A 22,805-nucleotide genomic window follows, 5' to 3' on the forward strand; every position below is an offset into this window, starting at 1 on the left:
AATATGGCATTATTTTCAAAGCTCTCATCAAATGTAACCTTCTTTTTTCCTGTCTTGTCACAAGCTCTTTTACTGGTGTATTCAACTTTCAGTCTGACGGCGGCTCCGTTCGTCTGACTGACGTGTGAACGCTGTACTAATAAATGTCCAAAAATGCTTGAGCTTGGTTAAGATCCACAGCAACAGAAGAGCATGTAGCTGCACGGACGAGTAGGTCCTCTACACAGTCAACGTCAGGTTAATACACACACACACACACACACACACACACACACACACACAACCCCCCCCCCCCCCACACACACACACACACACAGATACACACACACATATACACACAAACATACACACACACAACCCCCACACACACACACACACACATACACACAACATACACACACACAGAGCACACACACACACACACACACACACACAAGCCCACACATACGCGCACACACAAGCCCACACATACGCGCACACACAAGCCCACACAGATGCGCACACACAAGCACACACAGACGCATACACATACACACACACACAAGCCCACACATACGCACACACACAAGCCCACACAGACGCGCACACACAAGCACACACAGACGCACACACAGACGCACACATACGCATACACACACAAACACACAAACATGGACACACACACCCACAGACACACACACACACACTTGAGCAGAAGCACACAACAATGTGGCCTTTGTGACCAGTCTAGAGTGTTCTGGGAAAGACTGCTTACTGATTGCCGTAAAGCCTGAGATAAATAGACGGGAAAGTGTGCGCGCGTGCATGCATACGTGTGTGTGTGCATACGTGTGTGTATGCATGTGTGTGTGTGTGTGTGTGTGTGTGCGTGCGTATGCATGTGTGTGTGCGTGTGTGTGCGTATGCATGTGTGTGTGTGTGTGTGTGTGTGTGTATGCATGTGGGTGTGTGTGTGTGTGTGTGTGTGTGTGTGTGTATGCATGTGTGTGTGTGTGTGTGTATGTGTGTGTGTGCGTGTGTGTGTGTGTGTGTGTGTGTGAACAGGAATGAGTGGACATGAGTGGGAGTCTGCTCTGTAGAACTGAACGGTTGGATCAGTGCCTCCTCACCCGGGTTCGGAGGGGCCACCATCTGCACATTAATCGCCCAATTATCACCTCAACCATCCAATGAAAGCTCTGCCAGAATCAAACGCAACTTTGACTCGCCCAGCTAATCCAATAATCTGCAGATGGGGGAGGGTGAGCAGCTCTTCTGATTGGCTGACCCCGGCCCAAGCAGGCCAGATAATGACTGTGAGTATTATTTTGGTAATGGTTATAATAGGGCACATATGGAGGCCGGCGTGGGCGGTGTCTAACAGGGCCGGCCTCCCTCCACCTGCGGGGCCAGTGACCTCAGCTCGGCCCGCGGGACAGACGAGGGCTAATGCGGCCTCCAGCGTCGGGGTTAGAATAACAGGCAGGGGTGTGTCCAGAAGAGGCTTGACCGACCAAGAGCCGGCGTGTTTGTGTCAGCATATAAACACACACCCAGCGCAGGCCATAATAGAAGGGTGAGGGTAATTTCTGAAAATGACTTTAAAAGTGGGCCCTGGGGGTGAGGGGGGGTTTGGGTAAACTTCAGTACTGAATATTTTTTTCTGGATTTTTAGAGCGAGAGTGCGAACCCTCGGCTGGGCGGAGTGATGAAGACTGCAGCGGAGCTGCGTAAACACTAGGCTGACGTTTTCACACTTTCACCAAAGTTCTCAGAATGCCCCTAAACACTTCCTGGTCTATTTATAGCTAGGGTAAACAGCGCATGGTGACAACTTCACGAGGCGCTCTCTTTCGAGGATGCCGGGAACCAGGTGTCGAACTCATTTCTGCGACTCCGTCTGCAAAAGCTATCCGGCCTGGTGGCCTGGGGGCGTGGTGGGGGGGGGGGGGGGGGGGGGGGAGTAAGGCCAGCATGAGCCGGGGTTGCTATGTGGCAACGCAGTCACCTGAGCCACACCTCTGCCCTCGCTGGGGTTCTGCTGTTTGTTTGCGGTTGACTGCCGGACAAAACAAACAGAGCAAGAGAGCGAGAGCGAGAGCGAGAGAGAGAGAGAGAGAGAGAGAGAGAGAGAGAGAGAGAGAGAGAGGCAGTAACCTGATGCAGGCTCAGAGATGAGCACTGTTGGACTGGCCACGCTGCCTCTCTGGAGAGGATCAGGTGAACTCCCGGGTGGAGAGGCCTCAGAAGACAGACACTCCAGATTTAATTAGAAGCTTTAAAGAGGATTACTCAGCATGGAGTGAGGGAGAGTGAGGCGGAATGGTCGCTGCTGTCTTTCACGCTCCCACGCTCTCTCTCTCTCTCTCGCACTCATTCTCTGATCCACCTTTTTCCTCTTTCTGTCCCTCCTCTCTTTCCTTGGTCTCTCATTCTTGCTCTCTCCACACTTCACGGACACACTGTGTGCCTGAGTTATTGTCCTCACCCCCCCCCTCGTTTCATATCCTACATCAGCTGGCTCCCTGTCGGGGTTCCTGCCAGGCCCGTGACCCCCCCAGCAGGGATGTCTGCTCTTACCTGGGCAGGGAGGCATACTGCCGTTCCACGTCCTCGTATCGCTGGTACCAGCCTGGGTTCGCCGTCACGCGGAGGAACCTGTTAAAGAACCACAGCAGCACACAGTCAGAGGGGCGGCAGGATGCACTGAACACACACACACACACACACACACACACACACACACACACACTCACACTCACACTCACACACACACTCACACACGCACACGCACACGCACACGCACACACACACACACACACACACACACACACACACACACACACACACTCACACTCACACACACACTCACACTCACACACACACACACACACACACACACACACACACACACACACACACACGAGTGATGACTGCAGAGCTGATTACACTACACGACGAGCGCCCGTTTTGGGTCAGTGTAAGCTCAGCTTCAGTCTCCTCCATTAGCAGTGACTAAAGTTTCCTTCTCGCTGTGAAGTTCCTGCTGGGCTCCCAATCAGGGCCTGGAAGTGCAGCTCACAAAGGCGACCAGGGGGATTTAGCACCGGGAGTCCCAGCCAGAGTGGGTGGGGGTGGGGCGCTCGATCCCAGATTACGTTACCAGGAAGGAGCCTAGTCGCCCAGCTGCCCTCCCAGACTAGCTCAAGCTAGGGGAAGAGGCAGATTAACTCCACACATTACATTAGCAAGAAGGGCAGGGTCTTAGGCACAGGGCTTATCCTTGTCTATTCAGCACACTGATGCAAAAGAAGCCTCTTCAAATATCTACGCTTTCAATGGGATTTGTTTACCCCACATCCCAGTCATATTTCTCAGAGCCTTTATTACACATTCAAATCCAGAGGCTTCATTTTCTCTCTCGCTCTCTCTCTCTCTCTTCTGCTCTTTAGACCTCCTTTATTTTCGTGTCTCCATGAAAAGGGGATAAGGATGATGAGGGTCTGAGGTGGTGCGAATCTCACCCAGACGTATATGGGCAACTTAAATTATAAATCCTGACATATAATCCATGAGGAAATTATTCCAGTAGATTTAGCAGTGCCTGACGGATGAAGGTTAGGGCTGTTATGGAGGACTGGCTGCTTTTCCCAGGGCAATAAGTGAGAAATTGTGTCATCCGTCTCAATGAGCCGGTTTTAAATATCCGCTCGCCGAGCCGCTGCCTCTCAACGTCTCGCGCTGCCTCGCTCCTAACGGCCGCCTCGCCCCTACCGCCCGCATATTAAGCACATTTCTCCTCGTAGTCACCAAACATGCCGTGGTCTTCGGGACACGGGGACAACGTAAGAAGATGAAGGCACTGTCGGCCATTACGTGGGAGCGGTGAGGAGGTGCGGGCGAGGAGGCGCAGGGCAGGACAAGTCCAGGAACTAAGTGCCCTTTGTTTTTCGAGACGCTGTTTTAGAAAGGAGAGTCGATGCTGCAGTGCTGAGCCCTTCAAAACTACTTGCAGACAAAGATGTAGAGGCGTTTGTGTGGAGGCCACTGGCTCTGCTGCCGGGGCCCACGACACGGTTGCGTCTGCAGAGCCTGAACGGGGCGGAGGGTTTTCCCTGCTCCGCACTCAGTCTCACTCTGCGTGCGAGAGGTTCTGAGATTCGGGTGAGATGCATCATGATGTGCAGTGTTAGTGCTGGTGTTACAGCCGCAGAGAGAGTCAAGACTAGGCTCTCTCAGCTAAGGAGAAATGATCCTTTGCACAAACAAAGCTGATAGCATCTCCAAAACCAGGTAAAAAAGCCCACACAACCCTGGTCAAAAAGCTCTTGATTTTCACAGGTATTTGCAAAAACCTCTCATGGACCTGCCCCACCCCCCCCCACCCCCCGAGTTAATCTGTGTGACTCTGAAAGTACCTAGAAAGTGTGTGAGTGCTGGTTGGAGTGTTTACTCTCTACCTACATGCCTGTGTTCAAACAGGGGAGAGATCTACAGTAGGTGTACGATACAGACAGAAACGGTGTGTGTGTGTTTCTCTCGGTGAGAGAAACTCCACGCCTCTCACTGAGCATTTTCCACCTCTCTAGAAACGAGGGCACGGAGCTCATGCATATTCATGTGCTCAGATGAAATCTGCGCCCTCCATTCGCCGGCGCGGCGGGTGGCGAACCCAAACACAAGTGCTCGGTGTCACTGGCCCCTGGCTTTTCAGAGCTGTGCTCTAAAGGTGGCGCCTCGAAACAAATCTCCTCGTCCGACCGTCTAAACACTGGCGACGCGGTCGAGTGTTCGTCCACGCAGGGCCAAAGCCTCAGGCTGGAAACGCCACTTGTTAAATGTTAATAACCTATAAATGAGTTTAGTCATGGAGAAGCCTCCTCCAGCCCTGAAACCACTCTCTCCCTCACTGACACTGAGGGAAATATGGGTAATAATCTCAGCTTTTTCCAACTAAAACGCATACATTAACATTCATTATGTGACATACATGTTTGCCCTCCAGTAGCTGCATGCCTAAACATCGTTATTCCTTGTCCATCTGCATAAAGGGATCAATCCATCAGGTTTTATCATCTTAAAAAACATGCAATTGGACCCATGAGGGACAGTCACTACTGATCATTATTCCGCTCTTTAAAGCATTTGGAGAAAAGGTCCAAACACATCCCGGTTCTCCCGTGTGCTGGAGCAAAGGCGGGTACTGTCTCTCTACCCGAGGAGGAGGTGTGGTGGCCGTGCTGGAGCGCTACAGCACAGCCTCCGTCAGGAGGAGGAGGGTGGGGGTGAGGGTGCGTGGGGGCCTGGCTGGCTTCAGCGCCCCGGAGCTAACGACCTACGCAAAGCTATTTCACGGAGGGCCGAGCAAAGGAGAGCCCGGTAGGATGGTTCTGCCGACCGCGATGTGTGAGGACGGGCGGGAGAGTGACGGGTCTGGGCCACAGCACCATCCTTACGGTCAGAACCCCGCACGAGCCCGGGCAGAGCCAGTGTTCCTAGACGGCTGTGTCTACAGCCCGGGGGTCTCTGCACACTGACTGTTAATGGAGCGCCCTGGCTAAGCAGGGACGTTTGAACAGGGCGGGGACGGGCGGTTAAACGGGGGACAAGCACAGACGTGAAGGACACGTCGACGCCGGGCGAGTGGGGAGAACGCTGGCGTCCAATCAGCGCAGATTTCACGGCGGGTCATTTTTAAGCACACGCTGCAGAACATCGTCACACGCTGGGACGAGACGATTATTAATATCAGCTCTGATAAACGGCTTCCATTAGTCCGTCACAGAGAGCGTGGGGCGAAACGCCGTCAGCAGCGGGAATACATAACGGAGTGGAGCAGAAAAAAAACAAAAGGCACGACGGGCGGACAAATACGACTAATAACGCGCAGCGCCTTCCCAATTTGTTAAGATCCGGATTCCTCGCTCAGAAAAAGGACGAGGCGCGCGTGAGAAATGGAAAGGCGGCGAGCTTGCCGCTCGTTTTCCAGCTGACGCGAGCGTTTCATCACGAGCGGCGGGCGGACGCTTGTTCCAGCCGCACGCCGGTCGTTACTCTCACACACACACACACACACACACATCTGATCACTTCCTCGCCAGGACATGAATTACTGGCCACGTCAGGTCCAACTGAAGGCCAATCATTTATTCCTCGGAGCCTCGGCCCTGCGAACGCACCGCACGGAGGAGCGTGGTGGAGCGTGGTGGAGCTCCCTCCGCCCGCCTCGGTAGGTGGGAGGGGAAGGAGGGAGGCAGACGGAGAAGAGGAGGGAGATGAAGAGATGCACTGTGGGAGGAGTCTCCGTGTCGGGAGCAGACACACAGAGACAGTAACAGACTGAGGAGAGGAGAGCCAGGAGGAGATTGAGAATGCATAAAGACGCATAGATATGCATGAGCAGGCGCACACACACACACACACACACACACACACACACACACACACACACACACACAAATACAAGCATGAACACACAGACACACACACTGTAAGTGTCTGGCTCAGTTCAAGGCAGTGGACTCTGGTAGATGAGCAGGAGGGCTCGTTGGATTGAAGACACCGTGAGGAGCATCTAAGTGGCTCAGGGTTACTGCTGGCAAAAGCCACAATGTCCTCAAAACCTCCACTCACCGAGATGACGTGCTGAATGTAAACCCCCGATACGAGCACTACTCATACAGTCATATACATACACACACACACACACACACACACACACACACACACACACATACATATGTACTTGCAGCCTCGCCAGTGCGCACACATGCACCCGCAACACATCCAATCAGCTCAGACCTCAACCCTTCCTAATTGAGTTTAGCCAAAGTGCTGGCATGGCACAAGTGACGTGAGTTATAGATTATGCGCAGACCTCGTGCTCCCATCGATATTCCCTGCTGGGTGAGGGAGGGGGATCCAGTCTGTGGGGAGTAGAGGCGGGGAGGGGGGGGGGGGGGGGCAGGCTGCAGCAGTGCCCAACAGGTGGAGAACGCGGGTACCGGCTTGCAGCAGGTGGCTGGCTGAGGCAGGTTCGGAGATCGGAACCGATACCGCAACAAGCTCGGTTTCTCACTGAAGGTAAATTACCACAACCAGCCCCTCCTCCACAACCTCCCAGTTCCGGGTGAAGACCTCCCAGTTCCAAGCTACAACCTCCCAGTTCCGGGTGAAGACCTCCCAGTTCCAAGCTACAACCTCCCAGTTCCGGGTGAAGACCTTAGAGCTGGACAGAGCTAAACACCTGCAACCCCTGGACTCTAATAACACAGACCTGCACTGTAATAAAGCAGACCTGCACTGTAATAACACAGATCTGCACTATAATAACAGACCTGCACTATAATAACACAGATCTGCACTGTAATAACAAAGACCAGCACTGTAATAACACAGACCTGAACTGCAATAACACAGACCTGTACTGCAATAACACAGACCTGTACTGCAATAACACAGACCTGCACTATAACAGACCTGCACTATAATAACACAGACCTGCACTGTAATAACAAAGACCAGCACTGTAATAACACAGACCTGTACTGTAATAACACAAACCTACACTGTAATAACACAGACTTGTACTGTAATAACACAAACCTGCAGAATAATAACACAGACCTAAACTGGTGTCACAATCTCCAATCCTGGAGTCCTGACTCTTCTTCTGTCTCCAACGAAGGAATGGTCATTTCTCTCTTTTGTCTCATCTTTGCTGGATTTCTCTCTCTCTCTCTCTCTCTCCCCCCATATGCCATCGGCGTGAGTAACGCGTGTGGTCACCCTGTCTGTCGGCAGCCGTGTGCGCTCAATAAAGCTGTGGGTTTAAAAACAAACTCATTCATTCGAGTCCACTTCCACGCACTGTTCTCCTTTACTGCTGTAATTGCTGTGCCTTGTGAAACGCCATCAGTCTCCAGACCTAATTAGTGAGGGTTCTTAACAAAGTCTCCTCGGCAGCCAGTGAGTGTGGACCCCGCTGGTATCCACTGTGACGGCCAACAGACTCCCACCAGGCAACAATGAGATCTGTCTGATAGCTTTAATTTTTCATAATTTTCCCTAATGAGACGGCAATGATTCGAACTGGTGCATGAAGAGCGTGGTGGCACAGAGCAAGCAGAGAAAGCCACACTGTGCCACTTCAGAGTTTACTACTTAGAAACATACAACCTCAGTTTACTACTGAGAAACATACAACCTCAGAGTTTACTACTGAGAAACATACAACCTCAGATTTTACTACTGAGAAACATTCAACCTCAGATTTTACTACTGAGAAACATACAACCTCAGTTTGTTTCTCATGTCATGGCCTGGTGGTAGGGAACTGGTCTTGTGACCGGAGGGTCGTGGGTTCGATTCCCAGACCTGAGGCCATGACTGAGGTGCCCTTGAGCAAGGCACCTAACCCCAACTGCTCCCCGGGCGCCCGGCTAGGACTGCCCATCGCTCTGGGCACGTGATCCACAGCCCCCTAGTAATCATTAGTGTGTGTGTGTGTTCTAACTGCACAGATGGGTTAAAAGCGGAGGACAAATTTCGATTGCGGTGTAAAAATCACAATGGACAAAATACAGCACATTCTTTTTACAACTGAGAAACATTCAACCTCAGAGTTTACTACTTAGAAACATACAACTTCAGTTTAATACTGAGCAACATAGAACCTCAGTTTACTACTGAGCAACATACAACCTCAGTTTACTACTGAGGAACATACAACCTCAGAGGTTAGTACTGTAGAAGAACAACCTCTGATTTTATTGATGTGTTCCCTCAATTTTTACTGTGGTAAAAATGTTAGATGTCTCATGACTTTGGTATGTGCCCAAACACATTAATGTAACTGAGTGCCTGGAGTGATTCATATCTCATATTACCCCATAATGTGTATGGATCAAAAAGCTCTGCTTATAAGTACTCATCTAGGAGAATACGCCTCCATCCATTTTGGTATATGTGGAGTAGTTTATGTATGGTCACTCCATGTCAAAGTAATTTTAGCTACATGTCTGTTATGTCTGTGTGATATATGAGTGCAGTGTATCCAACGTATAATACATGGACAAGGGGGGGTTGGTATCCAATCTAGCCCTCAGGTGCTGGACTGGATGAGGGGTTGCAGTGTGCGGGTGCATTCATATGTGTGTAAATGTGTGTGTGTGTGTGCTTGTATGTGTGTCCACATATGTGTGTGTGTGTGTGCTTGTATGTGTGTCCGTGTGCATGTCCACATATGTGTGTGCGTGTTCATGGGTGCTCATATGTGTGTGTGTGTGTGTGCGTGTTCATGGGTGCTCGTATGTGTGTGTGTGTGTGTGTGTGTTCATGGTTGCTCGTATGTGTATGTGTGTGTGTGTGTGTGTGTGTGTGTGTGTGTGTTCATGGGTGCTCGTATGTGTGTGTGTTCATGGGTGCTCGTATGTGTGTGTGTGTGTGTGTGTGTGTGTGTGTGTGTGTGTGTGTGTGCATGGGTGCTCGTGTGTGTGTGTGTGTGTGTCCGTGTGCATGTCCACATATGTGTGTGTTCATGGGTGCTCGTATGTGTGTGTGTGTGTGTGTGTGTGTGTGTGTGTGTGTGTGTGTGTTCATGGGTGCTCGTGTGTGTGTGTGTGTGTGTGTGTGTGTGTGTGTTCATGAGTGCTCGTATGTGTGTGTGTGTGTGTGTATGTTCATGGGTGCTTGTGTGTGTGTGTGTGTGTGTGTTCATGGGTGCTCGTATGTGTGTGTGTGTTCATGGGTGCTCGTGTGTGTGTGTGTGTGTGTGTGTGTGTGTGTGTGTGTTCATGAGTGCTCGTATGTGTGTGTGTGTGTGTGTGTATGTTCATGGGTGCTTGTGTGTGTGTGTGTGTGTGTGTGTGTTCATGGGTGCTCGTATGTGTGTGTGTGTTCATGAGTGCTCGTATGTGTGTGTGTGTGTGTGCGGCTGCCGGGAGGCCTAGCTGTGAAGTGCAGAAACATGAAAGCACAGCAGCTCCCTCATGTAATTAGAACAGTTTTTCTCTCCACTTTACTTCTTCCACTTTTAATTTTAGTAGCCGGGCGGGTTATGTAAAACCTAAGAGAGCTTTTCTCTGCTGTCGGTGGAATTTTTCCTCTCTTAACCTCACTGGGCACAGAGAAGAAGACTCTTAGAATATTAATTACCTCAAATCTAATATCTGAAATACAGTTCAATATAGAATATAATGAGAGAGGGTAAAGGAAGAGAGAGAGAGAACCGGAAAGAGAGAGAGAGAGAGAGAGAGAGAGAGAACAGGAAAGAGTGAGAACAGGAAAGAGAAAGAGAGACAGAGAGCGAGAGAGAAAGACAGAGGAAGCATAAGAATGTAAGACGGACAGTGAGCGAGTGCGGTGATGTTTGTTTACGTTACTATGGCAGCACAGATCTCAAATGTGAAATCCGTACTTTGAGTTAACGCTTAATTTAAAATGTCAAATCCTTTCAGGAATATGCTGGATAAGGGGGGAAAAAACACAAATGTCACACACTCCAGTTCTCGATACTCGGGCAATTAACAACATTAAAGGTCAACACCCAAAAGCATGCTGCTTTTAATGACTGAGATGTCTGCTCATATTACGCCTTTAGTGGTTCCAGCATCCTTTTTATTTATCTGTCTTTTCTTTTCAAATAGCAGCAATTCAGAGATTTTAAATGTTATCTCAGTGTGTGGGCAATAGACTCCTAGTGATTTGGACAGCCTCTCCACATGTTCTTACGTTCTTATGTTAAGTCTCTGTTAAGTCTGCTAGAAGTATATAATTTATGATTTTGGAAGGAAAAAACCCCCCAGTGTGGAGTGCTGACACTCTGGCTCGGTTTCTGACTCTTCCTGGGAATTCACCTGCTTTTGTTCTCCTAATCCCTGAGGGGAACTTTTAAGATGGGAAGTGTGGGAAGTGTGTGGGGGGGTCTAGCTGGGTGGCAATGGTTTAAGGACATTATCTCTAGCCCCCTGAACCCCACGTTTTCCTCACTCTTTTGCGCTCTGTTGCCACCTCCTTATCAGGTACCCACCTTGAGTTCTTTCAAGGACAGCGTGCAAATTTATGGCGAATAGAACCCAAAGCACAGGTAGATTAAAGCCGATGTGCTTGGTGAAATAAATCTTAGGCCCTGTGATATCGTCTTACCCGTGTGTGTGTGTGTGTGTGTGTGTGTGTGTGTGTGTGTGTGTGTGTGTGTGTGTGTGTACACCTAGGACTGCACTCTCCAGGTTGGAGATCTCTGATGTTCCTTTTTCAGTTTGCGCAGTGCTGGCAACATAAAATACTACACGTGAGCATCTTTGAGTGCAGGTGTGTGTGGGCCAGAGTATCACCACCATACTGGATGGCCCCTGCTGTGTTTGTGTCCCCTAGTGTCCCCAGTGTATGCCCTCCTCCATGTTTGTCTGTCTGAGGGCTCCTTCTTTCTATATAGGTGATTTCTGTATGTGCAAAGGAAATGGCACACAAGTGTCCATGTGTGTGTGAGAGAGACAGAGCGAGAGACAGAGAGAGAGAAGGATCTTCCATCTCTCTGACACTGTGTGTGTGTGTGTGTGTGTGTGGGGGGGGGGGGTGTTTGTGCGTGTGTGGCCGGTGTAGCGTGTGTGCGAGTCAGACTGGGTAGCAGCTGGCCGGGCGGACAGGTGGAGATGAAGGTGTAATGGGATGGAAGCGAGGCTCCTTTCTCTCCCTCGTGGAGATGATTGCCAGTCAGAGAACGCTTGGTTTAAACCCAACCTGCCTGCCAGTGCCAATCCCCATGGCCCTGGGGCCCCGCCGACCCCGGTCTGTCTGCAAATCATCCGTCACTCTCTCCCAAGAGCCACTCACGCCATGGGCTGCATTTCAAAAGCCACGGCTCCTGCTTGCAGATCGGACGATGCTCAAAGAGTCACAACCTGAGCCCGTCTGTCCACTCAGAACTGAGAAGACAATCTGAATAGAGAGACGAGGACAAACAAGTATTTGCTCTTTTTTAGCCAACGGCACCTGCCACTCCGCCTCACATCTACCCCAACCTCAAAGGCTAAGGGCCCCGTTTCCATGACGCCACGGCCAGGGGAAGGCGGAGGTAGTCTTGGAGGATAATTACCCGGTGTTCTCTTTAGGTGCGAATTTGCACAGTTCTGACATGAAGCAAAGTAGCACTGTGACATTCAGTTGCGCTGTAATCAACAGCATGACATTAAAGTGCATTACTGCCCATTACGGAGGCCCCATTTACTGGGGGGCAGTGAGCAGGGGGGGGGGGTGGGGGGGGAGGCGAGCGAGAGATAATGCAGAGCGCCACAGCGGAAGACAGCAGACTCTCAGCTGCCATCAGACGACTGTGAGAACCGAGGGGTACTGCAGGTCTAAATGGACATTTCTTTCCAAGAGCAAGGCCAGTGCACACCTAGGCAAGCCTACCGAGTAGTCTTCACTCCAAAGCACAGCTGAGCAAAGGCGGCGTAAGGCCGCGGATTACCCGACCCCACACCCCTGGGATAGCAACAGACGGAGCCTTCCAGGTACTTCAGGCAAGCAGCATGGGTGGGGTCTACAGTTACAGCCCGCCTCCGGAGGAGGAGCAAACCAAACTGAGACTCAGACTTGTGCTGTGAGGACTCATTCCTGCTACAACTCCAAAGTGCTCCACCTCCATCCACCCATGTATCTGCATCTGCTTATCCGGATCTTGGTCGCAGGGGCAGTAGTCTAAGCAAGTAGCCTATTAATGCTAATAGGTTTTTTAGATGCGCAGACTTCTTTTAGATCATCTATAAAACAGACACCTATTAAGCCATAACATCTTTGGGGTTTTTTTTTTTTGCCTTGTGTTTTTTTGGCTGTTGGTGCATAGATATAAAATTCTTGACCTTAGCAAGTCAGGCTTTCTGTCAATTGAAGAGCTGAATAAAACATTTACACACTTAGTTATAAACGGCAGGCGTAAAGCATGTGTGCCACTTCTGTAATAGACACATCAAACAGACAAACGTGCTGAAACAAACTTGAAGCAACTAGAGGAGCTACAAGACAAAAAAAAAATGTTCTCTTGTACCTAAATGATTCAGCAGCTCACGGTCCAGGCTGAAATTCCAGAAGGAACTAAAATGAGTAAAACAAAAAATGGCAGAACATTCTAGAACAGCTGCTTTCTGTATTTTCTGGGGAGCACGGGCGCGCTGTGTTGGACGCCAGGTGCAGGGTGACGGTCTGAGGGCCTCTCCGTAGAAGGAGCACGGTGAATCCCCAAACAGGGCTCACCCAACTCCGGATCCTTCCGGAATTCCTGAACTTTGGGTGGCATTCGAGTCTTTGAAGTCCCACTATAGTAATCCACTGGGGTAAGCTGCACCCCTCATTACCTCTAACCACTCCCAGACCCTCCAGTCCTTTAGTTCCCAGTACTCATTAGCCACAAACATAAGTCTCAACAATGCATGCTTTTCCTTTCCCTTTCCTGTCTCCCGAACCCTAATTTAGTCATTTTTATCCATCGTCTCCACTGACCCCTATGAGCCCTTCCATATGGTTCAGTCTGGCTCCAACTGCAACACGATGCCAGCAGCTGTGAGAGCTGATCTGAATAGCATGTAACTACAGCGGGTGGTAGCATGGTTTCTTTAATAGCTGTCCTGGGGTCAGGGGCTCAGTGTCCATGTCGGGTGGTCAGTTGTACGGAGGTGGGGAGGGGTGGGCGTCTCGAGCAGTGACCCAGCTCGAGCATGCTGTGAAGCTCAACAGACCGATTAGCGTCTAGTCCGTAGCTGACTACCACTACCCAGAGGGGGTTCCTCTGCTCTTGCTGACTAGCGGACAAGACGCACTGCACTCCTGGTTCAGGAAGTGGAGGTAAAGCGCAGGTGAGATGGTGTCATATCATCACAACTCCCTGGTGATGTCATTTCAATTAATAATTGATCACAAAGTTGAACACTAACAAATGGGAGGAGGTTCATTTAGACTGCAGGCTGTCTTGATCCTTGCCACCAATTTTCAGAGGATTCAATCAAGAAAAACAGAATCAGTGTAAACAGACAAGAAGCCAAACCAATTGGCAACCCGAAGCAGAATGTGCAGTAATTAGGGAACTGCATGGATCATATTCAAAGCAGGATTAACAGAACTTAGTACAATAGCCTTACTGTCATTAAGACTACAAAGCTGACCTGACCGTGTCCACACTCAACAAAACATCATATACACACAGCAGGGAAAACACAATTACTCAAAATATAATAAATAATAGTAAATAATAAAGAATAACTGCAATGGTCAAATGTAATTTTTTAAACCAACAACCGATTAAACATGTTTGCAAAGAGACTGGACAGTTTGGGGAGGTACAGTCCTACTTATCTGAAAAGATTTTTTAAATATGTACCGACAAGAACGAAACACTTGGTTACACAGAAAACAGGTAAACACTCTTGCTGTTCTTGTGCTTATAACAAAGCTCTGATAGTTGTGATTCCAAGCAAGGGGCCACTGGCTCATCCTTCAGAGAGATCTATGCTGAAATGCAACACTCGAACATGAACTGTCAGAGAGGCGGTTAAGGGCTAACGAATGGATCCTATGCACTATGAAATTGGTTCAAAGTCATACTAGTCTTCACCGAGCTCCAGGGTCCTTGTGCTGACAAAAGACTTCCCTGAGTAATCTGCCCCACTCTGGCCTTCCACGCCCCGGGCCCACCATCGTGCCTTGGGCTGATAAAACCAGCGATTAATGAGACGGCCCAGGTCCAGAAATCCGGCCAGCTGCACAACACAAGCCTGATCAAGGACGCAGTTAATATCACGGGCGCATAAACAAGCAATTAAGCACCCCGTAAAAAACAAAGGAGACAAAGACTCGGCAAGCAGGAGCCGTGTGTGGACATCACTGTGATGGACATCACTGTGATGGACACTGTGTGAGGGACGCGGGAGAAAAGGCCTTCACACATACACCAAGGCTCACGTGAGTCTACCTACATGCAAAGAGGAGGATTTCTCAGAAACACCATTCAAGAGTGTCACAATGAGCGATAATACCACTCTGTGTAAGTTAAAACATTAAAAAATATATATAACCAAGAGCACAAAAAGAAGACTAAAGCATACAATCAGAGAAAACGAATCAGTCATGCGACCATTAAATTACAATGGAAAATGAAAGTAAAATGTGCATTTTGTTTAAAAGATAAATGCATAAATTACATTTTGATTTTAGAAGTAAAAGCAAATTAAGACACTTTTAAAGTATCCTTTTAGAACAGGTGGAGAATATCTAATGAAAGAGTTTCCTGAATTTCGGCTCCATGATGACAAAATTCCGCTACCACAGTTTTCTTGAATTTGGCTCTTTGCATATTCAACAAGTCCACACTTACTACACTTTCACTGCACCATCACAGGCAATCTGCCAGGCACTCAGAAAGGTAAGGAGATGGGTGACTGCTGAGTACCTTAGAACACGATGGAATAATTCTGGAATCAAGCTTAAATTTATCAGGTGTCTAATGAAATGGTGCCAGAAGAGAACCCAATGTTCCCCCCTCTTCCCACGTAAATATTCTAGTCAATATTCTGGTGTGCTTTCTCTTAACTGCAATCTGTCGGTAGCGTTTCAAAGCCAATGCAGTAAAAAAAGGCCATCCTTAGGACTGCTTAAGGCACTTTAAGCACGGCAAAATTCAAAAGGCTCAGTTTAGCTTTTTATCCTGTTACAGTGCCAGACAATGTCAACCAATCCACTTCCTCCAAGGGCGGAGCCAGTCTTCTATGTCAGAGGCCAAGTAGAGGTGAAAGTGTAACCTGGGTTCCTCACCTCTGTCACTGCTATCCTCTCAAGAACTCTGCTCAAGAAGGGCAGGTTAGAAATTACTCTGAGCTAAAAATTTTAAAAATGATATTTATGTTTCATTGATAGATATCTCAATTAAATGTTTCTCAGAGTGGAAGACATAGACCACAAGGACAGTCAAGTCCCATGATAGGGAAATGAGGAGTGGAACCACTTTATAAAGTGATATGAAATTTTTTTTTCTAAATATGACCAGCATTCCATGGTTGTATAGCTAAAGAACCTGGCTCATGTTCAAAAACGTGAGCGTACAAATGATCGTGATTTTCAATAGCCCCGAATTATACCAGACTATTCAATAGTGTCCTTTCCGTCATCATTAAGAGTTACTTATAATAATCTTTGCTAAGCATTTACAAAGAAAAGTACACTTGCCTCTCAGCACTTACTGGTTTATAATAAATGACTATGAAAGACTTCATGATGAATAGTTCATTAATTTTTTTTCCACCATAGTCATTCAGCCTTATGACAGTTTATTTTGAAGAGATTCATCTTCTCAGCTTCCAAGGGAATTATTCTGGAGATTTCTTTAGCAGGACTATTTTTTTTCTGCAGTTAATATTCATTTCATGGAATACTCTTGATATGCTACCGCGAACAGGCCAACACACAACACGTTACTCATTAAGAAGGCTGCGATAAATAGGTGCTTCTCTGTGAACTGGGCCATATACTCTTGACTGGTTAGGACGGCGGGTAGAAAAGCTGTTCAGTGATCCAAGATGGACACATCTAGGGTACGGCCATTATATCTGAACTAGGGGCTAAACAAGAGCTGGGCGGTAGGTAGCACACACACACACACTACCTACAGACTGATGAGAAGCCGAAATAAGAAGGGCTGTCTGAGCAAGAGGTGGTCTGGTTCCAGCACACACACAGCTAAAGCTTTTCATGACCAGACGATGAATCGCCAAACCGATCACATATTTGCCCAGAAGGGAATGCAAAGGAACGGATTAATGGCTGACTCTTAAAAAAAGAAAAGAAAGGAGGAATGAGAATAATGTGCAAAAAAAGAAAAGATCATGGAAGGAAGAGTGTGTGTGAGAGAGTGTGTGTGTGAGAGAGAGAGTGTGTGAGAGTGTGTGTGAGAGAGAGAGTGTGAGTGACTGTGTGTGTGTGTGTGTGTGTGTGTGTGTGTGTGTGTGTGTGTGTGAGAGAGAGAGAGAGAGAGTGTGTGTGAGTGAGTGTGTGTGAGAAAGCGAGTGTGTTTGAGAGAGAGAGTGTGTGTGTGCGAGAAGCCTTCTCTAATGAAATGAAGAGGAAACCTTGTGCCCCTGATTTCTCTTTTTCCCCCATTTTAAATTCAGGTGTTGAAATGAGAGAACCTGCTGAAGTGGGAGAACTGAGAGAAAGTGGTGGTGAGAGAGAGAGAGAGAGAGAGAGTGAGAGAGAGAGAGAGAGAGTGAGAGAGTGAGGGAGCGCCGTGGCTATGATGGTGTTACAGCAGTGATGGAGCTTTAGATCTCTGTCTCAGAGCACCATCATTATTCAGCTGGCGCGGCGCGAGTACGGCCGGCGCTCGTTATCCAGCACTGCGGAGCGCTCCGTGCCGGGCCCGCCGCGGACAGAACACGCTCGGCCCCGCGCGGTGACAGCCTCGCTCCCCGTGAGCTCCACCGTACGGCCTCACTGCCGCCATTGTGACGCGGCGCCCATTAAAGTCGACCCGAGCAGCACGACGGCTGGGGAGGCGTGAAAAACGGCCAGGGCCGGGCCTACGCTGCACCGGAGACCCGCCAGTGGAGAAGGCCCACTCACATTCACAGAGGCTGGGCCGAGGGAACTTGGGTGGGCTAAGACGATAAGTCAGCACAGTCCTGCTGAAGGAGAAATCCATGGGGGGCGGCCTCCAACAACTGGTACGAGGCAGTGCCAACACACCCTTGCGGGTTACCAGAATAACAAAGCACCTTAAAAGCCTGATCCCACTACGCCCCCCACTACCAAACATCCAGTATATCCCTAAGCTTTTTAATGCTTATTAGAATCACAAGCCTAAAAAACTGTTCCTTTTACACCGGGTGAGAAATTTAGCCCCACAGACACAGTGTCACCCCCGGAGCTCGGTGGCCCCTCTAAGAGGGCAGATGGGTTAAGGGGAGAAGGGGAAATAAAACCTCTTTACATTACAAAGGTAGGGCGGAAACCTACGCCCACCCTCATCTGCAGTAGCTGTGTGGCGGCACTCGGAGGCAGAACTTTTAAAATCAGATTAAACGCCAGCCACGGGTCACTCTCCGAGCCCCGCAGCCGAGTGCCGCACAGTTATCGCGCGCTCCCCAGACGCGGTGATTGGGATCAGGCCACGGCTCGCTCAATCAACCTCCGCTGGGCTACGGAGAGGATCGCGTGGGTTAGCATAGCAAAGGCCCATGGGCTACAGGGACTGACAGAGCCTGTTTCTCTAACTGATACCCCCAGCAAACCCACCACCACCTTCAGAACTTCCACAGAATCCCAGTTGGAATCAAAGCCGGATCTAACTGCAGCTGTGATGACAGCCAATGGGATGCGCTGCTGCCCTTCACCTTTGACCTGTACTGGTAGGGCAACCTCTGAAACCATCAAGCAAAAAAAAAAACTTACTACAAACGAATAAGCCACTCATATGCTACATTACGTGCTTGGAAAGGGTACCTCGACCAAAAATGTAAAACGATTCATGAAGGTTGACAATTAACTCCAGCAAATGGTGCCATCCTCATCAGAGGCTCCGAGCTTTCACACATTCTGAAGCAGGCCAGGACTTTTGCCGTCAAGGTTAGCCTCGATGATCGGGTAATTGGTTCCTTAGACATGAAACACAACGTATTCACTGATGCACTCTTAACAAGGTAAGGCGTGTTAGCCCCCAGCGGCCCCAGGTGCTGTGAGCTGTGTGAGAAGGCAGTCACATGAGGTGGAACCTGTCTGTACGAGACGTGACTCCAGACCAACCATCCAAATGGAGGAATGCTGACCATCCATGGGGCCAATGGGCAGAGGTCAAACTCGCCTTTAATCCAATTAAAATTCCACATTTACTACTGAACACATTACCCATACTTTTCTTTCTCTCTCTCTCTCCGGCACTGACTGAGCTCAGTCATCTGATTGAGTTATTCTCCACTTGACCCTGTCTGCTGTGACCCCTGACCCGCTATGCAGTGGAGCGAATGGAGAAGACAGTCATACTATCTTTACGACACGCTTTCTCTCTATCGCTCTGCCATCTTTATTTTGCCATGATCACCTTTCCTGTGTCTAATTCTCTTTCCATTGCCTCTCACTTTATTTTCATCCTTTCTCTGTTTCCTGCATCGTTCTTTGTTTATGACTTCTTGTTGGTTTGGTCTAGTTAAACCACATTTCCCAGAGTGCAGAGCAGCCACAGAGAAACACTCCACACCCACTAAACGTGCTCTTCATCTCTCTCTTTATCTCCCTCCCTCACAAGAACACAAAGACCACTGAAATGTCTCCTTCGTCAAACCCCTGCGGCTCTCCAACTGTCCTTTACTCCGCCCACTCCAACTCAATCTGATACACTCCAACAGCAGTCATTGGTCTGATCACCGCCATCGACACGCCCCACGCATCTGCATGGTGAGGCCTGTAATTGGGCCATAGCCCATGCCCATATCAGAACCCCAGGCCACCCTTTAATCATGCGGCTGTGCAGCTACTCTATTGGGTCGAAGAGTCTGACACTCGTCAGAAAGACTGCTGGGTCAGGCTAGACTGGGACGATAGGAGGAGCTACTTTTAGTCTGGGTTTCAATGTGAGAACATTGCGATTAACCTGCTCTCACTCACCGCTGCCTAAAATATCTGGCTGTGCTCACTACGCATGGGAACGAACAACTCAGTCCACTCGTGTATAGCACGGTTTCTTCATGATTGCAATGTGGAGTGTGGTTCAGTTTATAATATGGCAAGCGGTTCAAATATATATACTGTACTGCTAGATTATAGGTATTGTAACCACTTCCCAATTTTCTCTCATCTTTCTCTTGTGAGGAGATTAAACTCACGATTACTTAGGGGCAGAACACCTTAGAGCAGAAAAGGCATTACAGAACAAACTCACGGGTGTTTCTTTAGGTCCCATCGCTCGTGCGTACGGGAACACGTGGCCTAAAACTCTGCCGCTCTGCTCTCTACTGAAGGACGACACATTCCCGCTGGTGTAACCGAAGGAGTCGGTAGAGACGTCTTGATTTGTTTTTTCATTTCCATTCGCTGAAAAACTCCCTCTCGGCTCACTCAAATGCCACACCAACACAGAGCCTGCGCCATTTGTCCTGCTAGAGCAAAACCCAGGGAAACAAAGGCTGCGAGGTGCGGCCAGGGAAACAAGATGGCGTCTCCTCAGAAAGACTAACAGAATAATTAACTGTGCTTGAAGAAGGCTGGCTTCACCCATAACAAATCTGAAGTCTTACATCAACAGAGCAGCCGACAGGCGGTTTGGAGAGGGCAGTGTCTAAATATTAGTCATACCTCCTCTCACGCTCTGGTCAGACACATTGTTGTCTCAAAAAGGTCGTCTCAAGAACTTAAAAGTTTGTTGTTGGTTTGTTTTTTATTACATTTATATCCTGGGTATTATTGTAACTCGAGGGTGTGTATTCATGTAACTAAAGCTAAAATTCATTCGAGAGCACTTTCACTGTTCGTCAGCCAAGTTAAATGAAGGTTAAGTTACTTGGCACACGGTGTTCCACATGCTGTACTTTAAACATTAAACAATGAGCAGGCATGAAAGTCTTTGAATTAATCTCTCCTGTGGTATTCAAATCCCCAACACCAGGGATGTCAGCACTTTTTCCACGCCGACTCTGAGCTACAGCTGGCCAGGGAAACAACCGACGGACTGAAAAGTATTTGAGGGCGAGCTGTAATCCAGCCGTACGGGAGCTTCTGTGGAGATACGATCAGCCACACAGAGCTGTCGGTTCTGTTGGGGGGGGGGGGGGGGGGGCTGCGGCGTCTTTTCTTCTCTTTGTGCAAATGCCAAGAGCTCAAACCGCAAATAACCATTAGAGCCTCTACTAGCAATTCCGAGTGTTATTTTCCATTCATAGTTTTTTGAAACAGCAGGAACAGAGAGGAACAAAGCGTGGCGTCCAGTCACAGTCCGTACAGTTTGGGTGGTGGTGGTGGTGGTGGTGGTGGTGGTGGGGTTGGGGGTGTCGCCATGCCCCGACCCTGACTCGCCTTTTTGATGAGGTAAAAACATGCTGACAGCATGCAAGTGTCAGCAGGAGCCTCTCCACCTCCGCTACGTCACCACCGCCTCCCCAGAGCTCCCTAGGGGCCCTCGTCATCTCCGCCCCAACAAGGTGAAAGTGACGGCACCAACCCAGAGGGCTGGAGGGGCAGGCAGCTTCTGTCCCATCACAACTCTACTGACACTCGTCATCCTCCGGCAGGACGCTTTAATCGTGTCATTCCGTGATGTGTGTGTCTGTGTGTGTGTGTGTGTGTGTGTGTGTGGGATAATCAACATGGAGTTTACTCCACCCGTGTCTGAGGCTCGCGCTCGTATGTTAGCGTCGAGCGTGAGGTGGAGCAGGGTGGGGTTGATCCTGCTCTGGAACGATCTCCACAGGCCAGACGCATTCAGGCCAGGGCGGGGGTTGGGGGTGGGGGGCAGGGCTTGGTAAGGGGTGACGCCCCCATTACGCCTGTCTGAGGAGTGTAAAGCATATCTATGAGGTCGTGAGCTCAGCTCAGACACGGTTACATCATCAGATGGTTCAGCGGAGCCCGACATACGCCCTAATGTTTCAAACGCAAGAAAGGGAGAGGGAAGAGGGATACAACCACAGTTGAAGATAGATAGAGAGAGATAGAGAGAGAGAGAGAGAGAGAGAGAGAGAGAGAGAGAGAACAGCAGAACATTAACAGGCCGTTTTAACTACCGGTTTTAATTTCTTACAGCTTACAGTAGGTTATGGGGTGATATGAAGAGAGGAAACGAACTTGCCCGCCGTTAAAACGCAGCGCTGAAGCCTTAACTGCCCAAACACATGGCAAACCTGAAGGACGATGCATTCCCACTGGCCTAACTGAGGAAGCGCATAGAGAAGTTTTTTGTTTGACTGGCCACAGCCATTTCCTTTACAAGACGGTTATTGCACAACATGTGACTGTCTCAGTTGCTGGATCTTGGATTATCTGTGTAGCTGTTTTACTGAAACCCGTCTTTCACCAGACCGCTTATTTAAACAGGCTATTCTGAGACGCTTCTGGTGATTAATCGTCACGCTTCCTACATCGGGGAATTCCAGGGCGAGCGGAAAGCTGGGTAATATGATTGAGATTTTCTGTTTCAAAAGGTGAGTCATAACACGACACCCAAGCGCTGGACGATGGACAAGTCTGCAGGTCTGGCGCTGCCCCCCCCCCCCCCCCCCCCCCTCTTCACTTAGACATGTCACGGTAGGCGTGACTGATCCACCTGCTGACCTCAGCCTGCCTCGTAAGTTCAAGAACAGCATGGAAAGCCAGCAACATACCGAGTATTGACCCGATCAGGAGTTATCCAATCACAGGCTGTGGCCAAGCTGCCAGTCGACCTCACGCCTCAAGCCACACCCTGTCGGAGGCAGATCGCGGGAGGCGTCAGGTGGGCCAGCTGCTACAGCGACTCCAGCTCAGAAAGAGACCATGAAAGTCAATTAAGAAGAAAATTAGGCTGAAAAATGAATTACCCAGGGCTGTAATCTCATCAGAGCCACATGGTGATCAGGGGGCAGCCTATCGCTGCCAAATTAGTGCAGAGTTCGCATGCTCTCCCACGGCCGACTCCGTGTGCGACGGCAAGGTGAATATGGAAAACAGACTTGAAGTTTTGTAAAACATGCAGCTTTCATCAGCAACAGATAACTCCAATTAATATCTCTAAAAAACATTTGACCAAACCAACACACTTTTTCAACATCGAGGAAAAAGTCAGGACTGTAAGACTGTAATTAAGCAACAAAGAACTGTCC

General features: G+C 49.2%; 1 protein-coding gene across 1 annotated transcript in view; it reads right to left on the reverse strand.

Annotated features, from left to right (window-relative positions):
• Positions 1-22,805, reverse strand: part of pard3bb (par-3 family cell polarity regulator beta b) — a 155,427-nt gene that overhangs the window by 1,405 nt on the left and 131,217 nt on the right. Inside the window, exon 20 of the mRNA XM_076993770.1 lies at positions 2,560-2,637. Within this exon, the coding sequence (XP_076849885.1) occupies positions 2,560-2,637 (78 nt within the window). The remainder of the gene's footprint in view (positions 1-2,559; positions 2,638-22,805) is intronic.

The sequence above is a fragment of the Brachyhypopomus gauderio genome, unplaced genomic scaffold, assembly GCF_052324685.1.
Source record: "Brachyhypopomus gauderio isolate BG-103 unplaced genomic scaffold, BGAUD_0.2 sc122, whole genome shotgun sequence".
Lineage (NCBI taxonomy): Eukaryota > Metazoa > Chordata > Actinopteri > Gymnotiformes > Hypopomidae > Brachyhypopomus > Brachyhypopomus gauderio.